The sequence below is a fragment of the Punica granatum genome, chromosome 6 (genome assembly GCF_007655135.1).
Source record: "Punica granatum isolate Tunisia-2019 chromosome 6, ASM765513v2, whole genome shotgun sequence".
Lineage (NCBI taxonomy): Eukaryota > Viridiplantae > Streptophyta > Magnoliopsida > Myrtales > Lythraceae > Punica > Punica granatum.
In genome coordinates, this window is record NC_045132.1 from 3,068,302 (window position 1) to 3,085,224 (window position 16,923).

The 16,923-nt window shown below is 42.0% G+C and overlaps 1 protein-coding gene across 1 annotated transcript; it reads left to right on the forward strand.

The window, feature by feature from the left end:
* Positions 1-15,946: 15,946 nt before the first annotated feature.
* On the forward strand, positions 15,947-16,567 carry LOC116211049 (pollen-specific leucine-rich repeat extensin-like protein 1). The gene has a single exon (XM_031545242.1). It carries the CDS (start codon positions 15,947-15,949, stop codon positions 16,565-16,567), a length of 621 nt encoding a protein of 206 aa, XP_031401102.1.
* Positions 16,568-16,923: the final 356 nt, after the last annotated feature.

The window sequence follows — 16,923 nt, forward strand, 5'->3', positions numbered from 1 at the left end:
CCTTGACCGCGGAGCTCCCCAAACTCATTTTCAACAGCCCTTTGGGCCCTCTCCTATCCTGCCTAGTCCTCCTTTACCCAGCGGGCCCAGCTGGTGGAGCTTCTGTTCATGGCCCAGCTCAGAGTTTTGGGCCTTCTGTTCTATGCCAGAATTGCAATAGGCCCGGCCACATTGTTCTATTTTGTCAATTTAGTTATTTCTCGGGTGCGCAAGCTGATCTCGCTGAAGCTTCTTCTTAGGGACTCTATGATCTTGATTATATGGACTCAGGTGCTACACATCATGTCACTTATGATCTAGCAAACCTAAAATTTCGAGATGAGAACTTAAACTCCGACCATATTTTTGTGGGTGATAGTAAATCTCTTCCCATCATTGCCTCTAATTTCTCTACTGTTAAATTATCCTCTCGTCCTCTTCATCTAAACCATATTCTTTATTCTCCAAATATCTCAAAGAATCTTATCTCTATTTACAAGTTTTTTCGAGATAATACTTGCTTTTTTGAACTTCACCCTGACTGTTATATTGTCAAGGATTTTCGAACGTGCCAAGAGCTATTACGAGGCCCATTTAACGATGGACCTTACTATTTCCACTCAAGAGTTAGTCACACCAGAGACCTTCAGGCTCATCTATCCACCTCGATTTTCCAATACCTTGTAGCATTAACGCCTTGGTCATTCGTCTTTTCCAATAGTCCATCATGCATTGAATATTTCATTTCCATTGAATAGTGATCATGTTGGGCAAGTTTATTTTGCATGTCAACAAGGAAAAATCATAAATTGTTCTTTTCCTCCCACTTTGCATAAAAGCACTTTTTTATTTGAACTTGTCCATACTGATAAATGGGGACCAACACATATTCAATCGCATACAGGCCACTTCTATTATATTCAATTTCGCGACAAATATAGTATATTTTTTTCATTTTATGTCATGAAGGCTCAGTATGATGTCTTACGAATATTTCGTGCCTTTCGTCTTCAAGTTGAAAATCATTATGGATGTAAAATCAAGTATTTTTTTAATCAGATGGTGCTGAAGAATTTCTATCTGCAACTTTTCAATCAGAGTTGCAAGATAATGAAATCTTCCATCGTATCTCTTCTCTCACGTTCCATAACAGAATGGCTCAGCTGAGCGCAAATGCCATCATATAGTGGACATGGGCCTCACACTTCTCTCTCACTCATCCCTTCCCGCAAAGTTGGACTATGTCATTGAAACAATGGTCCATCTCATTAACAGGTACCCACCAAATCTCTCCAGTTCAAATCTCCTTGTGAGATTTTTCATGGTCATTGTCTCAACTACAGTAGCCTACGAGTTTTTGGATGTCTCTACTTTCCACACTTGCATCCTTAAAACTCGTCATAAACTAGAACCTCGTTCCCATCCGTGCATCTTCCTTGGGTGTCCCTCACACTACCGAGGATGTCGATGTTTTAAACTTTTAATCCTATCACTAGTCGTATCTTTTTCTCTCCTCAGGTGGTTTCCGATGAGTACTCTTTTCCATTCAAGTCTGGTGGGCCTATCTCAATGGAAGCCAACAGGTTCCCCTCGGGCCTATATATGCTACCGGTACGTCCTCTTCCTCCACTTTTAGTGATTCGAAACAAAACTTGAAATTTCAAATTTAGACTTTCTAGGAATTGCTTGTTTTCGCTTGACTTCAACATCAAGTACAACGAAAAACAAGTGATTCCTAGAAAGTTTGAATTTGAAATTTCCTAGAGAAAAACTGCATTATTATATGTTGAGGTTACATATCCTAGAGAAAAAATTAATTGAGATTTGAATCATCTAGACATGGCTTGACCACTCATATGTCTAGTAAGAAATTTACATGATATTAGAATGAGTTATGAGTTGCGGCTTACATTATATCAGGTCCAGTCTATGTTTTACAGTAAGAGAGATGTAAACGTGTCAAATCTCTCTCTCCTTCGTTGAGAGCCTCTTTCTATTTCTTCCCTTTGTTGGAAGCATCTTCTGATCCCTATCTCTTTGATCTTCTCTTCTTCTGATCGCCTCTCGCTCTCTAGTTCTTTGCAACATTCAAGCTCAAGCTCAGCATCATCCAAGTACAGCATAATCTGCATTAACTCCTGCTGCATAATCTCAACCACTCCTCTACAAGGCACAAGACTAGAAACAAGCACCAGCTACACCACTCCTCCTTTACATTTGCTCTAATCATGACCACTTCCATCTCCTTAAAATATTCCTGTACATTCTGATTACGTTGTCTAAGACTTTGCAACTTATTATACAACTCCGAGTAGTAAAAACTAGGAACAAATCGCTTCCTCAGCACCCTTTCATTTCCTCCCATATATCTATGGGTGACTCTCTATTTCTTCGCCTATTTAACACCAATTGATCCTACAAAACAATTGCATAATCTGAGAATTCAATAGCTGCCAATTTGACTTTCTTAAACTTGGAATAACTATAACAATCAAATACAAATTTCACCTTTTTCTCCCACTCAAGGTATGTTCCAGGATCACTATTTCCTTGGAACGATGAGATTTTCATCTTAATACTACCTAGGTAAAAGCAAAATTATTTTTTTAAATTTTTTAAAGAAATTGGAAGACAATAAAACAAAAGACTCAGCTGATAGGTGAGAACACAATTCTTCTTTGTTTCTTTGTGGGCTTTTGCCTCGATCTTTCCGATTAAATGGTTCTTGATTAACAATAAATTAATTGAATTACGCTTTCATCCCTTTTGGGCATGGATCCCATGAAAACACTTTTTTTTCCCTTTTTTGATTGATGCAAATCCTCCTTTATATGCGTTCGCTTCACCCTAATGGATTTTGATGAGGCGATGATGATAATCATCTCCACAGAAGCCCAATTTGTCAATGTGAAGCTGTTACACTTCCTTTAACTAAAACCTTATCATCATCTCCACAAAAACCCAATTTGTTAATGTGAAGCTGTTACACTCCCCTTAACTAAAACCTTTCTGAGTTAATATCCGCAATGGAGTGTGCTAAATCTTAATAATCACAATACATATATTGTCTTTGATGTAGCACCTTGTGTGAAAGATGTTCTCCCACTGCACTTCTTCAACTCCTTTTGTTTGCAAGCTCAATGCTCTCATTGCTAGCAATATCAATGCGTCAGGGGCTAAATATTCCTCCTCAGAAACGTCCTCCAATTGGGGCATGTCAACAGTGTCGGAATCTTCATTGTCGGTCACAATTTCACCATTGTCTCGCATCACCATGATCCGCTTTTTTGGGCATTGACTTGCTATGTGTCCCCTGTCTTGCCATTTAAAACACTTAATGTCACGATTCCTTGAGGTAGAAGTATCGGTTTTACCTTGAGGAACGTGTCTAGTTGCTTCTTGCTTTTGCTTGGTTTTCGACTTCGACGTGGATTGCTTCTCATCTTTCTTCCATTGATTCAGTTTCCAAGTGGATGTGCTTGAACTTTGGCTTGCACGTGTACTGCCCTCCTCTTAAATTGGTTCTCAATCTCTATGGCCATGTGCACCAAGGACTTTGGCCACAAATTACCGGATACATGCACATAATCTTTCATTCTTCTTTGGGAAGGTAACATAGTCTTTTTGTCTATTAGATATTTTTTTTTGTGAATATCGATTGTATATTTAGGATATGCATGTATATTGATACAATAATATTTTAATCTTTTGATAATATAGCATATAGTCTATCACTACCAGAAATTTTGTATGTTGTGATGAATTTTATTGCTACTAAAGAAATTTTATCACAATAATCTGTATATTGTGAGAAGACTGTTAAATTATACTAAATAAAGTCTTATAGTGTACATAATTAATATGTATGTAGATACATATATATATATATGTATACACTACCTTTAATATTGCGTGAGCGCCATAAACCATCAAGCTCGGCATAAGATGTCTTCCCATTGTCAATTGCAAGGGGAAGGCCAAAATTGCTGAGGCGGGCATTGAATTCACCGTCGAGCATGATATTACTGGCCTTGAGGTCGAGGTGGAGGACCTTCTAGCCATACTCGTTGTGAAGGTAGTGGAGGGCCAATGCGACATCGGATAAGATCTTCTACCTGAGGTTTCAACCCAGAGCCGCCTTCTCCGACAGGCCGATGATATAGGCTTCGAGGCTCCCGTTGGGCATGTAATGGTACGCCAACAACAACATCTCGTTTTTGTGGCACCATCCTTATTCAAAAAACGTAAAAACATGTCAAAACTTCTCAATTCTATTTGCGATTAAATTGTCTTTAGATAAATTTCTAATCTCGACAAATTTGAATCATAATTCCAGAAAATATTCAGTTTTGTAAACATTTAAATTACCGCTCACCGACAAGCATTGTTATAAAATAAAGACTTTTAGTGCAGTAATACTGAATTATTTTCTTTCTCTATCCTACATTATAAAAATTTGGGCACAATACTGAAGTAGAAGTGCTATCGGTGTCGCAAACTTGGGCACGATAAAAAAAAATATTGCCAATTAAAAAAACTTGAAAAATCCCAACATTGTCGGGAAAAGTACACCAGAGGTACACAACCTTTCTAAAGTGCAAGAGTTTGATGAAGATCAAACTCGAAACCACTTGATTTGAAATCGGTAACTTGTGATATTGCACTATACAACATTTGACACTTTATATTATGAGGCGTGGATGAGAATTAATTTTAGTTAATAGGCACATTAAAGACAATACTTAATGATTATTTTTGAATGATTTGACTGTACTATATTTCTTGTTCATCCCCCATGCAAAATCTAAAATAAACGGACAAAATCCAAATATTAAAGAGAAAAACGAAAAGAAAGGGAAGATATAAACAAAAATGAGGCTGATTGTACAAACAATCCTTGGTTGCTTGCCGCTGCCCAAAATAGACCAGGAAAATTACCAAACCAAAAAAGGAAAGGACAATCAAAAATAAAAAAAAGAGTGGGAAATTAATTAATTAATAAATTTACATTTTCGAATTTCAATTACATTCCCGGGGGGGGGGGGGGGGAGGGGAGCTCACAATTCCTTGTGGAGCAGTTCACGCGAGGGAGCTGTCACTGAACCCGACGAAGCTCTCTCGCTGCGTCCAACCCGACCCAAATGCCGATGATGTGATCGGGGTTGTGTCAGTGGTGTCCCCGTTGATGTTCAACGGGCCCATTGACGGCCACACGAACGAAGGCTTGAATGGCGGAACCTGTGGCGGCGGCACCGAATTGGATAGGATTTGAACGCTCGCCTGAGTCTTGGGCCTCTCGCCAGCAATTGGGTGAGAGCAAGCCAGGCCAAGGAACAGAAGCCTCTATGCCTCCTCAGCAACATAATCGCCGCCCAGCCGCTCATCCACTGCCTCCAACAGCTGCCCGTCACGGTGAAGGTACCAGACCTAGTCCACTAGGAGTTGGAAATCACCGATCTTGGTCCAAGGCCTTTGGCCACAAATTACCTGATACATGCACATAATCTTTCATTCATCATTGGGAAGGTAACATAGTCTTTTTGTCGGTTGGATTTTTTTTTTGGTGAATATAGGTTGTATATTTAGGATATGCATGTATATTGATACAGTAATAGTTTAATCTTTTGATAATATAGCATATAGTTTATCCCCACCAGAAATTTTGTATGTTGTGACGAATTTTATTACTACTGAAGAAATTTTATCACAAGAAATGTATATTGAGATAAAAAATTTTGAATTATACTAAATAAATTCTCATAATGCACATACTTAATATGTATGTAGATACGTATATATTTATATGTATACACATATCGTTAGTATTATGTGAGCGTTAAAGTCAAGTATTCACATAATAACTAATATATATGTGTAGATACTATAGCAAGCTTTCTCATTTTATGTAAATTTTGCTGTTTGGCAAATAGCATAAATATTTTGAAAAGCAATTTATGAAAACTGCATCTTTTTTAATGAAAAATTCGATAACCAACCAATCAGGACACTGAAGAGAGCAGGCGAGGTTGCCGGAGGCCCGAATCTTTGAAGGGTTGGGGCCACTCGCCACAAACCCTTTTCAAGTGAAAGAGCATTTTCCAGCTCTTGGATACCATACCCCTAAAATGTCTCCTTTTTCAGCTCAACTTCATTAAGCTGACCAATCCAACCTTATGAGTATTATCCAATCATATTTACCGTTTAATCAACATCTCCAGATCTTTTCCACCCAGTAGACTTTAAATGTTTCGAATTAATCTAAATCAATAGGCCTTAAACGTTTATGTTTAGTTTTTGTCATGATTATATGTAAAACAAACACAATTGCACACGAAATGACAAGAAAAAGACTCATTATATCAAACATATCGGACACACCGAGCAATTGGACGAGGTGCTTGTGCCGAAGCTTGTTGATGATGGTGAGTTTTGCCAGGAAATCATCCTTGCTCTTGATCTTGTCCCTGTTGATTTTCTTCACAGTAATCTCCAAGTTGTTCTCCTTAGGCAGTAGCGTGCCTCTGTAGACCACACCGAAGCCGCCTTCCCAAAGCCTCTGCTTGTCGTCAAAGTTGTTCGTCGCCTTCTTCAACTCCTTAAAGCTGAACTCCCTCGGAGTCCTGGGAAGGCTCTTTAGGGCACCCAGTATGTTCGGGTCGTTGGCACCAACCTGCCTCCGATGCATGGCCACGCCCCACCACCCGACTCCTAGTATCACCAAGGCTGCAGGCAACCCGATGCCCAGCGCTAGGATTATCTCGAGTTTACTGTCCTTGGTGAGATTTTCTACAGTTAGATTCCATTTTAGGACGCAGTTTAGCTCGACGTAGGTCCCGGTTGAGGCTGCAAATCCGAAGTAGGATTCATCCTTCACCACTTGGCTTATGTCCAGATCTGCAGACATCATCGGCTCACTCGGCATGGGCTTGGTCAATGAGACATCGGATAAGATCTTATACCTAAGGTTCCAGCCCAGAGCCGCCTTCTCCGACATGCAGAAGATACGGGCGTTGAGGCTCCCGTTGGGCATGTAATGGTACGCCAACAACAACATCCCATTTTTGTGGCACCATTCCAATTCAAAAAACAATAAAACATGTCAAAACTTCTCAATTCTAGTTACGATTAAATTGTCTTTAGATAAATTTCTAATCTCAACAAGAGTTTAAATTACCACTCACCGATAAGCATTATTATAAAATAAAGAGTTTTAGTGCAGTAATACTGAATTATTTTCTTTCTCTATCCAAAAGTATAAAAATTTGGGCACAATACTGAAGTAGAAGTGGCATTGGTGTTGCGAACTTGGGCACAATAAAAAAAATATTGCCAATTAAGAAAAATTGAAAATTTTCAACATTGTCGAGAAAATTACACCAGTGGTACACAACCTTTCTAAAGTGCAAGAGTTTGATGAAGATCAAACTCGAAACCTCTTGATTCCGAATTAGTAATTTGTGATATTGCACTAAACACCATTTGACACTTTATATTATGACGCGTGAATGATAATTAATTTTAGTTAATAGGCACATTAAAGACAATACTTAATGATTATTTATGAATGATTTGACTGTACAATATTTCTGGTACATCCCCTCATGCAAAATCTAAAATAAACCGAAAAAATCCAAATATTAAAGAGAAAAACGAAAAGAAAGAGAAGAAATAAACAAAAATGAGGCTGATTGTACAAACAATCCTTGGTTGCCTGCCGCTGCCCAAAATAGACTAGGAAAATTAGCAAACCAAAAAAGGAAAGGACAACCAGAAATTTTTTTTAATAAAGAGTGAGAAATTAATTAATTAATTTACATTTTTGAAATTTCAATTATATTCCCTGGGGGAAGCTTAGAATTCCTTGCGAAGCCCTTCACGCGAAGGAGCTGTCACTGTACCTGGCGAAGCTCTCTCGCTGCGTCCAACCCGACCCAAATGCCAATGACGTGATCAGGGTCGTGTCAGTGGTGTCCCCGTCGATGTTCAGCGGGCCCATTGATGGCCACACGTAAGGAGGCTTTAATGGCGGGACCTGTGGCGGCGGCACCGAGCCGGACAGGATTTGAATGATCGCCTAAGTCTTGGGCCTCTCGCTAGTAATTGGGTGGGAGCAGGCTAGGCCAAGGAACAAAAGCCTCTGTGCCTCCTCAGCAACATAATCACCGCCCAGCCGCCCGTCCACTGCCTCCAGCAGTCGCCCGTCACGATGAAGGTACCAGACCCAATCCACTAGGAGCTGGAAATCACCGATCTTGGTACAAGGCCTTTGGCCACAAATTACCTGATACATGCACATAATCTTTCATTCATCTTTGGGAAGGTAATATAGTCTTTTTGTCGGTTGGATATTTTTTTTGGTGAATATCGGTTGTATATTTAGGATATGCATGTATATTGATACAGTAATAGTTTAATCTTTCGATAATATAGCATATAATCTATCACTACCAGAAATTTTATATATTGTGACAAATTTTATTACTACTAAAGAAATTTTATCAGAAGAAAAGTATATTAAGATAAGAATTTTGAATTATACTAAATAAAATCTCATAATATTAAATTACACTAAATAAAGTCTCATAGTGTACATACTTAATATGTATGTAGATACATATATATTTATATGTGTACACATCTTCAATATTGTGTGAGTGTCATAAATCAAGTATTCCCATAATAATGAACCTATATATATATATATACACACACATATTTTCATATATTGTGACACACATTATATAACGTTTTCATCGAGAAAATAAATTTGTCATCATGAATTATAAAGTATTGTGACCAAACATTATTTTGTCACGATATACTTATTAGGACGAGCTTATTTTGACAAGACCCGTAACAAGTTATCCGCTATTTTCATGGCAACAAAATTTTATATGTTATCCAAATGGCCAAGGAGGCGGGCCTAAACAAGCCTTGACACAGCCATGAGTCTCTTAGCTTGGAATTGTCGGTGAATAAGAGGAGAATCGACAGTTCGAACTCTCCGACACTTCATTTGGAAACACCGACCTAGCTTCATAAAAGCAAAACTTTTTTTTATTTTTATTTTTTTAAAGAAAATGGAAGACAAGAAAATAAAAGACTTAGCTGATAGGTGAGAACACGATTCTTCATTGTTTCTTTATGGGCTTTTGCCTCGATCTTTCCGATTAAATGATTCTTGATTGCAATAAATTATTTGAATTACGCGTTCATCCCTTTTGGGCATGAATCTCATGAAAACACTCTTTTTTTCTTCCTCTTTTGGTTGATGCTAATCCTCCTTTATATGCGTCCGCTTCACCCTAATGGATTTTGATGTGGCGATGATGATAATCATCTCCACAGAAGCCCAACTTGTCAATGTGAAGCTGTTACACTCCCCTTAACTAAAACCTTTCTGAGTTAATATTTGCAATGGAGTGTGCTCAATACTAATAATCACAATACATAACTTGTCTTTGACGTAGCACCTAGTGTGAAATATGTTTTCCCTCTGCACTTCTTCAAATTCTTTTGTTTGTAAGCTCAATGCTCTCCTCGCCAGCAATGTCAATGCATCAGGGGCTAAATATTCATTCTCGGAAACGTCCTCCAATGGGGGCATGTCAACGGTGTCGGAATCTTCATTGTCGGTCACAATTTCACTATTGTCTTGCATCATCATGATCCGCTTTTTTGGGGATTGACTTGCTATGTGTCCCCTATCTTGGCATTGAAAACACTTAATGTCACGATTTCTGGAGGTAGAAGTGTCGGTTTTACCTTGAGGAACGTGGCTGGTTGCTTCTTGCTTTTGCTCGGTTTTCGATTTCGACATGGATTGCTTCTCATCTTTCTTCCATTGATTTGGTTTCTAAGTGAATGTGCTTGGACTTTGGCTTGCACGTGTATTGTCCCTCCTCTTGAATTAGGTCTCAATCTTTATGGCCATGTGCACCATATCCTCAAATTCCACAGCATTTTGAATTTCTCGGTTCAATCCCGTCATAAATCTTGTCATAGTAGCCTCCCTATCCTCCTCTACATTTGCTCTAATCATGGCCACTTCAATCTCCTTAAAATATTCCTCTTACAAACCGATTACCTTGCCTAAGACTTTGCAACTCATCATTCAACTCCGATTAGTAAAAACTAGGAACAACTCACTTCCTCATCACCCTTTTCATTTCCTCCCACGTATCTATGAGTGGCTATCTATTTATTCGCCTATTTATCATCGATTGATCCCACCAAACAATTGCATAATCCGAGAATTCAATAGCTGCCAATTTGACTTTCTTAAGTTCGGAATAACTATAACAATCAAATACAAACTCTACCTTTTTCTCCCATTCAAGGTATGCTTCGAGATCACTCTTTCCTTGCTGTCAGCATCCAATTTCGGTTCATCGGCTTCCGGGGGGGGGGCAAAATTGTCATTTCCTAATTTATTACCTTTTCTTAAAAAAAGAAGAAGAGAAGTCAGATGAACCGGGTAGGCGGGGCAAGGCCGGGCAGCGTTGACCGGCTGCCCGTGACCCGCCGGCCTTTTTTTTTAAAAATAAAAAAGAAAAAAGAAAGATTCGGGCAGGTCGGGCAGGGGCTGGGCAGCGCTCGCCAGCTGCCCGCGATCCCCGCCGGCCCAGAAATCCCCAAATCGCGATTTTCGCGATTTTCGCCAAATTGGCCGAAATCTTAACGGAAAAGGGGGTGGAATTGCAATTAAATGAAACAGAAATACAATTAGGATGGGCACGAACAAAACCCAGAGAAAAAAAAAACGAGAAATTGGCTCTCGATTTGGCTGATTGGAAGATCGATTGAGTTCGGAAACCCTCGCCGGAAAACCCCAAAATTCTCCCCGAGCCCTACAGTTTTAACTCCGGTGAGGCCCAGATCGACCTCGGCGAAGCGTCGGCAGTGTCCAGAGCCATCTCTCGCGCCCTCTCGTGCCGTCGTTGAGGCGTTCAGGGGCGAGAACCGCCGCCCGCAGCCTCGACACCGCCGCTCCCCCCGATCCGGACCGCTCCTCGCTAATGGGACTCGGCCCATTTCCTTGGGACTCGGCCCATTTCCTTGTCTCGTAGGTCCAGCCCAGAAGTTCGGCCCATTTGGCCCAACGCTCCAGTCTGGTCCGGCAGCTCTTCCGGGCGGTTTCTCCTTCGAGCAAGCGATCCGATCCGACCCGATCCATCCGGTGATTTTTTTATTTTTACAGAGAAGCCCCTCAACTTTCCGGATTAGGTAAATTCTCGACTTAGTGGCATGATTAGGGCTCCTTTCCTGAATATATTTGCTTGCTTGATGAATATAATGTGAAATGAGTGCTCTTGGGTCGCGTGGGTGATCGGATTTGTCCCGAATTCGATTTTACGAACTTTCTGTTTTGCCACATTTCAGTCCAGAGGACGCATTTTATTTTTTTTAAGATCTGCCCCGAATTTCAAAATTATTTTCAATCAAGTCTTGGTCATTTTATTATTTTCCAATCAGTCCTTGGATTTTTCAGAATTTTTCCATGAATCCCAAAGAACTTTTCAAATTGTTTCAGTTTAGCCCCGAGACCATTTTCACCCTTTTCAGATATGCCCCGAACTTCAAAAATTCTTTTCAATCAAATCCCAGTCATTTTACTATTTTCCAATTAGTCCTGGAATTCCCAGAATTTTTCAAGAATCCCAAAGAACTTTTCAAGTTGTTTCAGTTTAGTCTTGAGGCCATTTTTTGTTTTTCAGATTAGTCCAGATTTTCAAATTCATTTCAAATAAGTCCTAGGGCAGTTTCAGTAATTTTTTACACAGTCCCCTTTTTTTAGAATTTTCAAATCAGTCCCCAATTTTTTTTAGAATTTTCAAATCAATCCCTAGTTTTTTAGAATTTTTAAATCGGTCCCTGCTCTTTTGAAATCATTCAATTCAGTCCCCTGGACATTTTCTAAAAATATCCGACCCTTTCCTACTTGGATCACCCACCGACAATGTATGTGCCCCATTTAAATATTTTATTTTTGTAATTATGTGCATACAACGTGACCATGTCGGAAATTAGAGTTTATCGGGCAGTCAACTAATGGCTATCTCGACGACTCGAAATTTGTAGACTAAAGCATTCGACAAATTTCTAATTAACCTAAAATTCTACATACGGGATAATCGGGACGTTAAACTTGGCTAAATTAAATCACTTGACTTCTTTAAATAAATTGTACGAACCGATTAACAATCTGTAATCACGTCAACAGTTCAAGAACTATTAGCCATGCCCTTTTCAAATTCACAATTTCAAAATCACCGAGATACGTACAACGTAATCTTGATTTTCATGCACACACATATTTATCGATTCAAGGGCATGACTACCGTTTCTTGTCCTGCCGTAATCTTAGCGTAGGTTTGTGCATAGAATTGGTCAAAACATGGGAAAACAAATTAATCACAAACTCGGCATAATCAAACATGGGCAAATAGTCCAGTAGAGGGTTAGGTTTCGGGTTTTAGGTGAAAATACTCTTAATCGGTAAATGCCATATTGTCATTATACCAAATAATTTAAAAATAACCCACACATTCAGGACTTGACTACAAATATCATGTCTGTCGGGTCCGTTAAAATAATGCCGAATACTACATACCCTATCCATCATCCCTTTTGTTTGTTTTAAGGTAGGACTTGTATGCCAAGATACCCCGGTTAATAATCAGTTAATTCACGTAAATTCGGCGATAATAAGAAACCCCATTGTTTGTTTATTTGAGCTTGCTTGTTACATTTTTGCACTTGTTTGTTATGCGGATCGAGCCCGATCCTTTAGGACTCGATTCACACTGGGTCTAACGCCCATAACAGTCGATAACGGAGTCCAACGCCCCCATACACCGAGTGCGTATTTAATTTAATTTTCGGTCTTTTCCAAAACCATACGGTGAGCATGAGCGAAATAATGGCCGAATGCGAACTGACCGGGATTTAGTCATTGTAGCTTGTCTTTTATTTATTTGAGAGAACAATGTAAGGGTTTATGATGTATATTTATTCATGCATGTAATAATCCCGGTCGAAAAGTGGACGGTTCAAGTGTCTTTTCGAATTTACAGTGTCAAAACGTGTGAGTCAAGTGCAATCCTAAATCATGCGGTAAATAAATAAAATGGCAAGCCTAGTAAGCTAGAGTACCGAAAGGGCGTGTGGGATATAGGCCCACACGTAATAGAACCCCCGAATTCGGAATTTTCGGTTCCGTACAAGATCATTGCCTTATCATACTAGGTGTATCCATACCCCTAGACCCGGGCGACTCACCGGCCTTCGACCTTCGAGTCGTAAATAGGTAGTGGCGACTCCGTCTCACGTGCGTCCGTCGCGCGTCCACAGGAAGGTGGACACTCCCAAGCCGCGTTGCATAGGCGTGCGCATGCGTGCCCTGATGAGACGAAGTTCAGATGCGCACAGCTTGGCGACTCCATTGGAGATATCTTAGAGGGTTCGGGGCTCGTTCTCTCTTGCTTTGTTTGCTTGTTTATTTATCGCTTTTCGCAGTTTTTCGCTTTTCTACTTTACGCACTTTTATTTCTCGCACACGCATTGCATATAATACTAGTTTCTAGGTACCTATGGGTCGCGTCCCACGACCGGTAATAGGAGCATAGGTTAGATAGGGGTTCGAAGTAGGGGTACGGCGCGCAGTTCGACTGTCGCTTAGGCCTTGAAAAGAATCCCGCTCGATTTCAAGGAATTGACACCCTTGTGTAGGGGGCCCCCATCCCTAGGTAGCACGGTCATTGTAGTGCCGAAACCATGCATACTGCAGGAGCCCCATGCCATCTTCCAACCCGACTTGAATAACAGTCCATCGAGTCGGTCCGCGCGCCATTTGAGTGCTTTTCTGTTTTGAGAGAGATGTACGTTGTATACATTAAGCCATGGGCATTTATTTTATGTACCCATGCATCATATAATTTCAAAATTAGGTGTCATTTGTATTAACTAGTCCTAAATCGGTTTTCCTTTCATTTTGGTAAGAGATGGTGCGCTCGGTCTCCTTTCCACACCTCGACAGGGTCACGCCACCACTCGAGGAAATCAGTCATATCTGGGCTTATCTGCGCCAAGTCGACCGCGATTACATCAAGACCTTTGTTGGGGATATACCAATACTAGCCATCTGCCGAGTGGATTGGAACTTCTTAGGAGCAGCGGTGACGTTTTGGGACCCAGTCCACGCCGTCTTTAACATCCAAGGTACCGAGCTCACACCTACCATCGAGGAATATCGCACTCTCGTCGAAAGAATTACAGCCACCCGCGGCATTGTGAAACCTAACTTCCACACCACCCGACTTGTTTTGGTATCGCGTCTACTCGGGGTGCATAGGTCTCAGCTACAATCCGAACTTGCATATTCTGGTGGCACAAAGATAGTCACCGCGAAACTCCTCCATTTTATTGAAATACGAGCGCGCGAGGTTCAAGGGGATCTTTTACAAAAAAATTTTTGTCATGCGATCTTATTCTTAATTTTTGGGACTCTATTATTCCCTCGCTCGGCCGGTCACATTAACGCAGCCTTAGCTAGCGTTGTCCTCCAAGTGGTTGGAGGCCGTGAGTACGAGGTGGCCTTGTTAGCCGAGACCATACGGTCTCTTGATCGCGTTACAAGAAAGATCGATCGAAGGTTGAGAGGGTCCCCAATCCTTTTGCAAATTTGGTTCTAAAGCCATGCAAACCCCTTAGGCCTTGTTCGTCCGATTATGTTTTTCACACGTCCGGAGTCTATCATTTTGCGGTTACTACCTCTGTTGCGTGTGGAGGAACGCAAGGTCTCCGAGTGGATCAAAATTTTTCACGAAATAGCACTAAAGGGCTTTAAATGGCGCGCCGCGTGGATGCCACCCGGACCCATGACCCTTAAATGTCCTGATTTTAACGGAGTACCACTCGTGAGCCATGCGGGGTCCACCACCTATTTTTCGGCGCGAGTAGTGAGGCAGTTAGGTGGCTTACAGACGGTTTCCAAAGGTACGGCGCGAATCGAGTTCGAACACACTTAACTGGAGGACCAGACGTCCATAGATCGCCTAAGTGAAATTGAACGGGTTATGACCGCGTGGCAGACTACGGTCATCGAGCATCTTTACTTCCCCGAGCACCCGACCCAAGATGAACGGGACTTTCAAGCCACGGAGGAGTATATCCTCCGCTTTTATCGATGGGGTCCATAAGAGAATGATGATTTCACAGATTCCCTTCCGGACGAGAGTAGCACATCATCCGGGGAACCGATACCGGACATGACCATCCAGGCCGAACTCGCCAATCTCAGGGCTGAAAGGGATCGCCTCCACCGAGAGATCGCTGAGAAGAATGAGCAGCTTGGCGATCAGCACCAACTACAGAAGGAACTTGCCCAGACCTGCGCCCAACTCCAGAGGCGTGATCAGGAGTTGGCGCAAGCGAACGTCGCTTTGGAAAGGTCCAGGAAGAGGGCCCGTGGAGGTCCACGCACATCCTAGGATAGACACCTCTACCAGGCCCTCACCTGGAACCGGTGCTTTCCATGGCGACGGTCGCTTGCACCTCGGGCACATTGGAAGACCGACTTAGGTCTATCTTTTTAAAATTTGTATTGCACTTTGAACCATTCGGAGTTAATACGAATGACAGCATCAGTTTTTGAAAATTCATGCATTTCTTCTTTTATTCATTGCTTTGCATATTTATTTTAAAGATAATTTTCTTGCATTAAACTCACGCACTTATGGAATCCAGGTATTAACAATTGGCGGCGCCCCACCGGTTTTCCATACGCTTCCAATTAAGAATGGCAGAGGAAAATCAACTCGCTGTCTTCGAGGGGAATACACCACCGACGCCAGTTCATTCTCCACGGCCCACGATGAAAGCGCCACCACCACTTACCACTGCAGGCGCGTCACTAGCACATCATGGGACTCCCTCGGCCCATCTCCCACAACCGATTTCAACAAGCATGTCACTATCGCCGGGGTACACACCACCACCACCTGGACACTCGCCGCAAACACTGATGTACGTGCCGTCGTCGGCGACTCAAGCACCATCGCTTGCCCATGATCCTACTCGCATGACCACGCTCGAGGGCAACATCACAACTCTTCAAAACACGGTTGACCTAATGGCCGCTAATATAGCCGAGATGATGGCCTTGCTCAAGGGGCCAAATTGCGCGTCTTCGAGCTCCATCCCGCCTCTCGCACGCGGGCCAACTGTCGACCCCGCTCCTTGGGTCCCGCCAACCCATGCATCAGAGGGCGACATAGCAGCCGCCCCTGCGCCAGCAATTATCCCAGTGCCCGCTCCTCATCCGAAGCACGGGCCGGCAATTCACCCGGTCGACTTCGGCCATCCTCAGTCCACCATTCCAGCAACCGTCTCACTTCCGCCCATGACGATTCCTGCACCAAATCCGATCATGTTCGCACCACCTCCCGTGTCTGTGCCAGCTCCAGCTACCGTTTATACTGCTCCTCCGCCGATGGGCTTCCCGGCATCGAGCACCCCTGTTCCTACTCACACAACTGAGCATTTCCCTTACCAAGCTTCACAACCCCATATTAGCCTCCCCTACTAAGCTCCACCTCCCATAAATATTACTTTGTCCGAACCGGGCCCGCCGACTCAAGCGGCTCCCAGAGCTCCACCCACAAATTTCTTTCCCGAAACGGAGACCGAACATGAGAGGAGAATGAAGAAGATGGAAGAGACTATAAGGGCCCTCCAAGCTAGTGATCCCCGACATAGCACCAGTTATCTAGATTCGACTCTCTTCTCGGGGATGCAGCTACCCGCGAAGATCAAAATACCCGATTTCTAGAAGTACGACGGAACTAAAGACTCGCGACACCAGCTCCGTCACTACAACGGAAAAATGCTTCAATACTGGGACTACGAACAGTTCTTCATCGCGACTTTTCAGGAGAGTCTGTC